This window comes from Leptonotus elevatus, chromosome 8 (genome assembly GCF_054856555.1).
Source record: "Leptonotus elevatus isolate MCC_2025b chromosome 8, RoL_Lele_1.0, whole genome shotgun sequence".
NCBI classification, from domain to species: Eukaryota; Metazoa; Chordata; class Actinopteri; order Syngnathiformes; family Syngnathidae; genus Leptonotus; species Leptonotus elevatus.
The window spans coordinates 17,996,386-18,006,564 of record NC_141246.1 but is presented as its reverse complement, the minus strand read 5'-3'; the positions used below and the strand labels follow the sequence as shown (position 1 = coordinate 18,006,564).

The window sequence follows — 10,179 nt, the reverse complement described above, 5'->3', positions numbered from 1 at the left end:
GTTCATGTTGACAGCAGTGACGTGCAGTGAGCTCTTGGTCTAGTGAAACAGCCAGTAAATCGAAGCACATCCACAAAGCCAATCTTTCATTTTGCACCTTTGTGAAAAGTACGAATAAGTCTTTGTCCCTTACTTTGCTGAAGATCCCTTAGCTAAGACCGTTGGTCTCCCATCCTTCAAAAGATGGCATTTTCCCCTCAAAAGAAAGGCGTAAAAATAGTTCTATATTCTCCAGAGTGGCGTCGTCTTACCCCCTTGCTGTACACTAAGTGTGTTTTGAATGCACTGTGCGAATGTACGTTCGCATAGGAATAATACAGCGACGTTAAAAGGCTGCGCAGCAATCTGCGTAAAGGACTTTTCTACTGGGAAACTGAGTATGCATGCGCTAACTCACATCACAGGGCTGGGAAAAGCACAGTAGCCGTGTGCCTTCAGGAGGATAATTTTTGCCTGCAGACCAGATGAAGTAATGAGTCATTTTTAATTGAGGTATGAAAATCACCAAATGTTGTCACTTTTAAACCTATAGGTAGTGTAGGCTTTCTGAAATGAAAAAGCCAAACGGTTTCAACTTTCATTTCAGCCTGGGGCAGGCAGTGCGCCTACCTTGCCTACCTTGCCTGCCCTGACCGCACGTCGCTGGTTGACAGTAAGATGCAATCTCGTGGCAGGTTCCTGAAAGATGACGTTTATTTCAACATGTATGTACAGGTAGTTTGATCTTATTTTCTGCATATTTGCTACATTTTCATCATTAAGAAGTTCATGAATTCACTAGCACTACAGATGGTTATCAGAAGGAACAGAAAGAACAGCTATGCAAATGTTCGTATTGCACTCAAACATACATGGAAATGTTGGTATTTACAAGATCGCATGACAGATGTCGTGTTCATCCTTAAAAACAATTCAGAGGCTTGAGCTGCTTCTTGAAAGCAATAACCAGGGAAATAACTGTCAATGTAATGTATATTGTCACAATCAATAATTCTCTGTATGATAAGGTCAGTGTGGCCAGTTAAGAGTACAAATTTAACACCAAATTATTATTTTTCTGCACAGACAATAAATAATCCAAATTTAATTGAAACTTACATAAAACCTGACTTACCAGTTTTAGGTAACTTGATCACCAATGTAAAAACACTGCTACAACTGTGAGTTATGGATGAGTTAGTGTTGTCCAGGAAAACCATTTATTAAGCTTGCCAATAAAGCCTTATACGTAAACCTACAGGTGGCGGACGGTCATTTACTGCAAGTATAATTGACACATTTTGAGGATAGGGTTGGGAAAACATACATGGATCTGCAATAAAGAATCCTATTTGTAATTTTTAGTGACTGGGGGAGCTAGTTAACAATATTCATCACCTGAGAAAAAGAACCAGCACAACAATCATCCTAACATGTTAAGTAGTCATCATTAGCAAAGAAACAGTTTGACTTGACTAACCCCCTACTTTGATGCAATGTTTGTAATATTTTAGTTGCATATAAATCCTGTTTCTTTGATAAACACCGATGGAGGATGTTACCATATGCTCACCCAAAATGACAAAAATTGTCAGAGAAGCCCAGTACAGTGTTTAATAAAATTCACTTTATGGACATTGTGCTTGTAGTCCTGCTTTCTTGATTCTAAATTTTAATTACCACTAAAACAAAACAAAATGTAAATAGAAATGCCAATTATTGAATGCCTTGACAAATCTAGACTTAATACAGTAATCCTTTTTCACAGAGGATAAAAATTGAGCCTTACTGCGGGATGTTAAGAATTTCCTATAGTAATAGTTAAAACTATAAGAACTATAATACAAAAACATTTTAACAACATTTCAAACTCACCTTCCCTTGGTAATAATAATTATTATTAGACATGCTTCTTTGACCCCTATTACTGTACACTATTTTTGCTATTTAGACATAATAGCAAATAGTTGAGGATTGAGTCCATGTTAAAAAAAAAAAAATTAAAAACTGAATAGGTGGTTTTGTGAATGTTGACCGGTGAATATGTAGGGGATTACTGTAAGCTACTATACTTGATGAACTACGTTGCAACTTGCGCATAAACACTGGACTCCCTGACATTTTGTACATGTATTGCAAATATGCTTAATGAACACCTTCGAGTGGAACATTAAGCTTGAACAGGTTCTCTGATTCGCAAGAAATGATGATTGCTGAATTTGTTTTGAGGGCATTAAAGCCCTCCGCCAATTACATGATGGAACACTGGGTGGCGCCACAGCAGTCCTTAATGATGGCCACACCCGGTTTAGTGATGAAGGGTTTGTTGGGCGGAGGCTCTGGGATTTGTCTTTTGGGCTTTGGAGGATCTTGATGTTTTGAATATGCAATGAAAGAAAAACATTTACAATTTAGAAGTGTTTTCTTCTCCTGTGAGCTTTTGTATATATGTATGTTTGTGCATTCAAATATTTCCACTCACTTTGTTTGACTTTGAGCTTCTTTTCCAATGGCATCAGTTTCAGCCTGAGGAACTCTTCCGTCTCCTTGTCCTCCTCCTGTTCCCTGAGTCACAGTAATATCAACATTACCATTGATTGAACTTCAAGTGCACGTGCATGCTTGTATTTCCTCTCTTAGCTCTACCTTAATCTCTCCACCTCTGCATCATCCACCAAGAAGTCCCTCTTCTGCACCAGTTTATGGATCTTTAGGATCAGTTCCTCCTCTTGCTGTTTGTCTTTCTTGCTTTTGTCTTTCTCTACAATAAGAGAAATGGAGAATTGTCAGAATTGACCTCTAAGTGACCTTACAGCTTGCATACTTATGCTAATATGAAGCCTCTGGGGCTTGTATTATTCCATGTGTATGGAAATGAAATGGAAAGCATTAGCCTTGCTCCGCAGCCGCTGTGAGTGTGTCTGCTACTGCTCGCTATGAGTGCAAAATCAGCTTTTTATGCTGTTTTCAACTGTGTGTAGCCCCTGCAGCCGGGACAATCAGGAGGGGGTGGGCGCCAGAGGGGAGGCTGGGTAATGATCGCAATGCATAAATTCCCCTGTCAGCAGAGCAGGAAATGCATGCAGTAAGTCGGCTTGTGTTATACAGTATGTGGCTTAAGCTAAAGTTGAGTCATGGACCTTTGAGACGGGGTAAAATTATCCTTAAAATAAACAGTATTTTCTTTCACTAATACCACAGTGTCGGCATCTGTGCACGTGAATGTCTTTGACTGACCCCCAGTTTGCATCTCTTCTTGCTCTCTGATGATACTCCATAGTGCTCCAATGCCTTATGGATTAGTTGGTGTGGCGCTTTGGTGAGGTCTAGCTAGGTTGGTGAGAGCATATTATTGCCTCTCCTGTTTCAGGCATTCAGAGTAACCTGGGACTCATCCTTTCTGTATGCTTGCGGTAAAATAGCCATTGGTAAGTTGGTTAATAGTTAATCTTCTGGTAATTAGTGACCAGAAGAGTTTCCCCTCAACGTCAAGTAGAGAGATCGTATTGAACTGGGAAAGGCCAGATGAGTTCCACTTTTGGGAGTGAAGCAGCACTAGGCAAGTGCCCAAAGCCGGGCTTTCTGCTTTTTCTTCCAGTGTGCATAGGTCTGCAATCTCTTCAGTAGCTTTGGGGAGTTATTAGAGTTCTTATGAGAAGTGCCTGATGGATGGACAGAGAAGCGCAAATCTCTACAGCCAAGTTCAAGTCAAGTCTCAATTCCCTTGACATTATTCCGACTCTCTGCTGGATAAAGTCCTTAAAAGTAAAAGCTATATAACAAACTGAAGCGCTGCAGCAGCCTGTTGCTACAAGTTTGCCATGCTGATGATTGTCTACTCTACGTCATTAACTTTGGACGTTGCTCGGGAGCACGGAAAGGTATGGAGAAACTAGACTCTGGAGAGGGACCACTTACAATCCGGGGGGGGGGGGGTGGGGGGCTTGGGAGTACGAGGTACTGAACCCCCTGATATGGGCTGGTGGTCCCTATATCAGTTTGGTCCGTATTGCCAGCAGTTAGTCGGATTCATTTCCAGTGAAAGTTGGACTCCGCCATGGGTGCCCTTTGTCGCCGATTCTGTTCATAACCTTGACGGGCAGAATTTCTAGGTGTAGCCATGGCATCTCTGCTTTTTGCAGATGATGTGGTATTGTTGACTTCATCAAACCGCGATCTCTTAACTCTCGCTGGAGCGTTTTGCAGCCGCGTGTGAAGCGATTCGGACGAAAACCGGCACCTCCAAATCTGAGACCATGGTCCTCAGTTGGAAAATGGTAGAGTGCCCTGTCCAAGTCAGGGGGATGAGATCCTGCCCGAGGCGGAGGAGTCGAAGTACCTCGGGGTCTTGTTCACGAGTGAGGGGAGGATGGAGCGGGAGATTGACAGGCGCATCGATGCAGCGTCTGCAGTGATGCGGATTCTCAATGGGTCCGTCGTTGTGAAGAGGGAGTTGAACCGGAAGGTGAAGCTCTTGATTTACTTGTCGAGCTACGTTTCTACCCTCACCTTACGTCACAAGCTGTGGGTCATGACCGAAAGAACAAGATACAACCAGCTGAAATGAGTTCCCGCCACGGGGTGTCCGGGCGTCAACTCTTATTAGAGCTGATTAGACCATACAGGTAGGCCTAATGGTGTCGGTGAATGAGGTGCAGCTGACGTCTAATTTGTGTTGCGTTCAAGCAGCAGCGCAATCAACACCAAGCAGCTCAACTTGTGCTTTGGCGTTAAAAGATGCTCTCTCGCTTGCGTCACTCACACCCATCCCGCGTATGTCCTATTTATATATCACTGTGACGCATGCACACGTAGTCGATGCTGAAAACTGTCATTCTTTTCCTCTCTGGTTTGATTGTGTGTGCGTGCATTGGTTCGGGCTCGAGGTGTACCTGGTACTGCGACAATCTGTCTCAACTCCTGCTTTAAGCTCATGATGTCTTTGCACAGCTGGATGTCGTCCATCCTATAAGAAAAGGAGACGTTTCATCACATTAAAGAGCAAATATAGACATATAAATTGAATATCTTATTTGATTAGAATTACAAATTATACACCTATTGACAATATATATGGTATGAGAAAACACTGTACTACATAATAGGAAGATTCTTGCTATGGCAAATTTTGTGAAAGTGTAGTGATATAGACATTGCTTTTATATGAATCTGAATTAACTATAAGTAACTGGGTGTTAAAACACTTTTGTCCTTTTCCTTACTTTTTAAAGCAAGTAATCAGTAAAAGTAACTGAGTTACTTTTTAAGGTAACTGGCAATACTGGTATGTACAGTATATCCATCCTTACTTTTTAAAACAACTAATCAACAAAGTAACCTCCTTTTTACAGCGAGTAATCAGTAAAGTAACTGTTACTTTTCAAGATAACTAGCAAAACTATTATATATCTATCCTTACTTTTTAAAGCAAGTAATCACTATAGTAACAAGTAACTTTTTACAGTGAGTAATCGGTAAAGTAACCAAGTTACTTTCAAGGTAACTGTGGCAACACTGGTATGTACAGTATATACATCCATGATCTAATCCCACTTGCCCTCATTTGACTGACTTTTTGGGCCACCCGGGACCAGTCAACAGACAATCGCAGGGGGGGGGTGGCGTGCATCAGTGGTAGAGTGGTCGTCTCCCAACCCAGAGGTTGTGGGTTTGACGACATAAATATACTGTACATACATAATAGAAAGACCTTTTACTATAATTCATTGTGGTTCTGTGCTCTCTATTAGTACAAAAAAAATGGAAAAATTCAAACTGACTTCTCATGGACATGGTGACTGTGAGGGTGTTTATTTCCTTTTGCCTGGAAGTGAGACTTGTCAGATTAACATGACTTGTGAGCTTAAATGCCTGTTGAGCCTGTCATGAAGACGGTATGTCTGCCTGTGTGGCATATAGACACTGATCAATCCACACTGTGCTGACGTCTCAGGGCCTCAGCAGCCCCCCATTCCCTCTCGCCGCACATCCCCACTTCTCTCTCTCCGTGACGGCTGCCACACGTTTAATTCTCTCTGTGACACATCAGCCTGATGACTCATGCACAGCATCCTCCCGTCTCTCGGCCTTTACCCATACTGCTCCATTCGCAGCCTCCCTCCCTCCCGCCCGCAGCCTGATGTTGAAGTCTCATTGCTATGAGTGGATTCCAGAAGCGTCTGCTCTCTGAGCGCCACTTTTTACACGCGTCCTCGTGTTTATGTGGCAGCTGGAGTCAAATGCAGGCTGGCACAAAGAGAGATGAACTACATGGCGGCAGCCAAATTAGGCTTTTGCTGGCTACTTGAATGCTCCGCAAAGTCACTTGGTGTCATGTGAGGCCATCTCTCAGTGCACACAAGCAACAAAAATCTTTTTAAAATGTTTGTTTTCTATTGATTTTAACCGTTAACAATCTTGCATCGTTATCTCTATAAATGGAGTAAAGCCCCCTCCGCTCTCCTCGGAGATACGCTAACCTATTTTTTTTCCCTTAGCAACAGGAATGCATTAGGCCAACATAAATGTTTACTAAATAAAAATAGGCAAAAATATCACACTGATTGTCCAAATTACTAACATTTTGGATACAAATGTCCTAAACTTCGCTGGCCAGGCTAACCCTCGACCCAAGATCAAACCACCACACGTCCGTGCTAGCGAACGTTGCACATTTTAATTTTCCATGGGACAATTTTGAAATTGTTAGCTTAAAGTAAAATATTCTGATGACCTCAGGACTAAATTATTGTAGACATAGGCGGTTTTGAGTCCTTCATTTTGTAAAAGTGCCTCTTGGCTGTTTAAGGACATTCATCGAACGTTAGACAAAATGACATCCAATTGATGTTCATATCGCAATTGTGCCTCTGCAGGCAGATTATCGCAGTGAAATCAAAAATAATCCTCACAAATTAAATTACAATATTTCAAAATCCAACGCTTGTCAGTGAGGGGAGAGCTCGTTTCCTGGAGTAAAACCACCATTTGGACTTGTGACGTAAGATCGGAAAAGCTTTTTATTTTTTGCGATGTGATCTGTTTTTTATTTATTTATTTATTTTAAGTACGCGAAGGAAATAGTGAGTGGCTCGATCAAGGAAAAATGCAGCAGGCTCCGAACTGTAACACAGAGAAGCAACTGTTGAAATAATTGACCGTGGTAAATCAATAGGCCTAACTGTAATCCTTCTGTGTTAATTCATTATGGAAAGCGTATAATCAACTGCGAAGGGCAGGTACGAGGGACTTCCCTGACATAATCCACTTCTTATTACCAGCACTATCACATCCCATTTATAGATACAATCAGTACTATACGAAACCGCAATCTAACACACAGCTGTACCACATCTGGAGCAGTTCAGAATCGATACTTATCTAATAGAATGACAAAAAAAATGTCATTAAAAAACAACAACATTGTGCTCTACAGAGAGACTGATTATGAAAATGTATCGTGTGCAAACGGCGACAGGCTTCATCCAGCATCCGATGACAGCTGCTGGCATTCTTGTGACCTTAGTGTGATTAGATCTTGGACATGTTCCCCCTCTATCTGGTCTTCTAAAAATAAAAGAAGACATTTTGCAGCTTACATGAAGCGCAGCTCAGACTCCCGACGCACTAGGACCTCCCTGAGGCGCTGGATCCGAGCCATCTCCACCTCGATCTCCTCTGGACACATGGTGCTCTCGGCCATGGACACGTCAGAGTGACCTGGGAAAGGCAAACGGGAAATAAAACGTTCTGCTGAAGTGTTGATGCATGAAAGTGAGGATTTATTTGGTGAGATTTTTAGACCGCGAGATTTAACAACCACGACTGGCTACTAAACAATACCTTGCTATCTTGTCTTGATTTTAATGACGACAACCTTAAATCCCTAGTGTGTAGCCCTTAGCGCCATCGAGTGGTTAAAGAATAGCATTTAGCAGGAGGCATGCATACTACGGTGGCTCAGACCACATTTCACAAGCCTACCACCATTTTGCGCGAGCAAACGAGCATCTCAGCAAGCGACAGCGACTTGGCAGCCGTCGTGAAGCCGAAAGACCGAGCCAGCCGGAATTAGCCAGAGTAGCTAACGAGTGGCTAGTGGGAATTGTTTGGGCAGCCGTAGCAGGAAGATGGCAGCTCTAGTAAGGTGAGACTATACAGCCGCGTAATATATTTACCGATTACTAGACCTTTGATAATATATTTGTTTAAGTTTATGCAATAATATATATTTTTGCATAATATTGACATAAACATTTTTTTTATGAATGAATGAAAGGAGCATCAAAACATGCATGTGGGCACTGATACTTGTTACCCTACATGTGCTATCGAAGATGTTTCAGTGAGAAGGCTGGAGTTCCTGCAGAGACCCAAACTGCAGTCAGTGTGTTTGCGGAGCTGACTCACCACAAGCAAAACGAGGGCTTGTTTGTTCCCTTGCCAATATTGAAAGCAGATCAAAGTTTCTACAGTGGCCAGCAAGCAGCACAATGCAAAACAAACCCGAGTGCTTTTAGGCTCGTCCTTTTCCCACATTTTTGTACACTGAGCTGAATGGACTTTTCAAAAGACAACACTCCAAATCAGCAACTGACTCTTCTCACCCCTAGAAAACAAGGAATGACCTGCGTCGCCACTTTCGAGATTCACACTAATAGCGAGTTTGACATGTGAGTCGATCTCTGCTTGCTCCTAATTAATACATCCCAGGTCGGCAGCATGCAGGGGGGGGGGGGGGGGGGGGGGGTCTCCGCGACAGGTGAATGTCAGCATCTGCATGGCATCCAGCTGATGACACATCCTGCAGTCACAATGTACACACATACACACTACGGACTGCACTCCCATCTCCCTGAAGGAGTCCTTCAGGGAGGGGGGGCTGCGCTTCTGTTTCACCCCCACTTTCGTTTGTGTATGTACACAGAGATGAAAACCTAGTTTAGATTATTGTTACAAATATAGCTGCGTCTTTTGTTTTCCTCATATCCGAAGTTCACACCGTGCTCCCTCGTGATGATTTCTCCTCAGTGGGGAATATCTCAGACGATGTCATCACTTGCGTCATTTGAGTAATTAGTAATAAATAAAATGGTATGCAATTGAAATATAATAACTCATAGCTACAAATGATTAAGTGATCAGGATTTAATTATTGCCTGTAAGGCTGAAGTTGTCATTAGTTATTTACTATCATGGAAAGAGAGAGAGAGAGAGCTTAGACTTGATATCATGCAAACAAATACAAAACTACTTTTATTAAAATATTTTTGTCCACACGTACTACACAATTGTATTTTTCTATAGTTAAACTGTTGAATAAATCTCAAGCTAATATTAATGAAACCAAAATGCTACTCTGTTGGACTAGATGTGAAAATAAATATAAACAATCTTTTTTATGTTTAATGATTCGCATTTTCTTATTTATTTTTAACAATGTGAAGTCTCAATCTTTAAACTTACTTTGCGTTCTTTAAATGTGAAATCCGGACCTTCCATACGATAAAAAGAATAAAATCGGATGTCCAAATTGCGCATGTCAGCGTGCAGGCGAATGAATGGGCCTTAATCAGGCACGAAGGCACATTGCAATCTAGAACAACGCATTGTCGCTGTCTTCGAACGACAGGTCGGACTTTCAGCTCAGTCTGCATGCGCGTCGACCTCCACGACTGCATTTCCCCCGGGATGCTGCTCAGTGCTCACCTTTGTCCGTCGTCCACGCCGTTTGCGACACGGCGCCGTAGCTCCGGAGTGTCCGCTCCGTGTCAGAAAAAGACTTCTTCATTTCCATGTTCGCACAGAGAGCTCCCTATAATGTACGCTTCTTACGTTAGTCTAATGGATTTTCAGCCGGCTGAGCCTGAGATGCCAAGCATCTTTATTCGGGCTCCTCGGTCCCTCGACGTGCGGATGGAGGGGATGCGGGGCGCATGCGTAGTAGTGCTGACGAGGAAATGGAAAAAGCAGGAGACACCCACCGGCTCCGAGATGATGCCGATCTCTACTTTTTTCTTTCGAAAACAACCGCAGCTCGAACAAATAAATGCTACACAAATACATATAAAATTGCAAATAACCTATAAATCGTAAAAAATAATAATAATAATAATTTCCAATTGAGTGTTTTTACAGGCTAAAAAATCAAGACGTATATGCTCATTGAATATACCATAAGTTCTGGTGGCAGCTTTGCCT

The 10,179-nt window shown here is 42.2% G+C and overlaps 1 protein-coding gene across 1 annotated transcript; it reads right to left on the bottom strand.

The window, feature by feature from the left end:
- Positions 1 to 668: 668 nt before the first annotated feature.
- bmerb1 (bMERB domain containing 1) lies at positions 669 to 9,935 on the bottom strand. The gene is made up of 6 exons (XM_086081728.1): positions 9,688 to 9,935; positions 7,578 to 7,698; positions 4,872 to 4,945; positions 2,626 to 2,740; positions 2,462 to 2,544; positions 669 to 2,348 (listed from the first exon to the last, which is right to left on the bottom strand). The coding sequence occupies exons 1-6, from the start codon at positions 9,773 to 9,775 to the stop codon at positions 2,230 to 2,232; spliced, it is 600 nt and encodes a 199-aa protein (XP_085937854.1). The 5' UTR covers positions 9,776 to 9,935; the 3' UTR covers positions 669 to 2,229.
- Between the last annotated feature and the right edge of the window lie 244 nt (positions 9,936 to 10,179).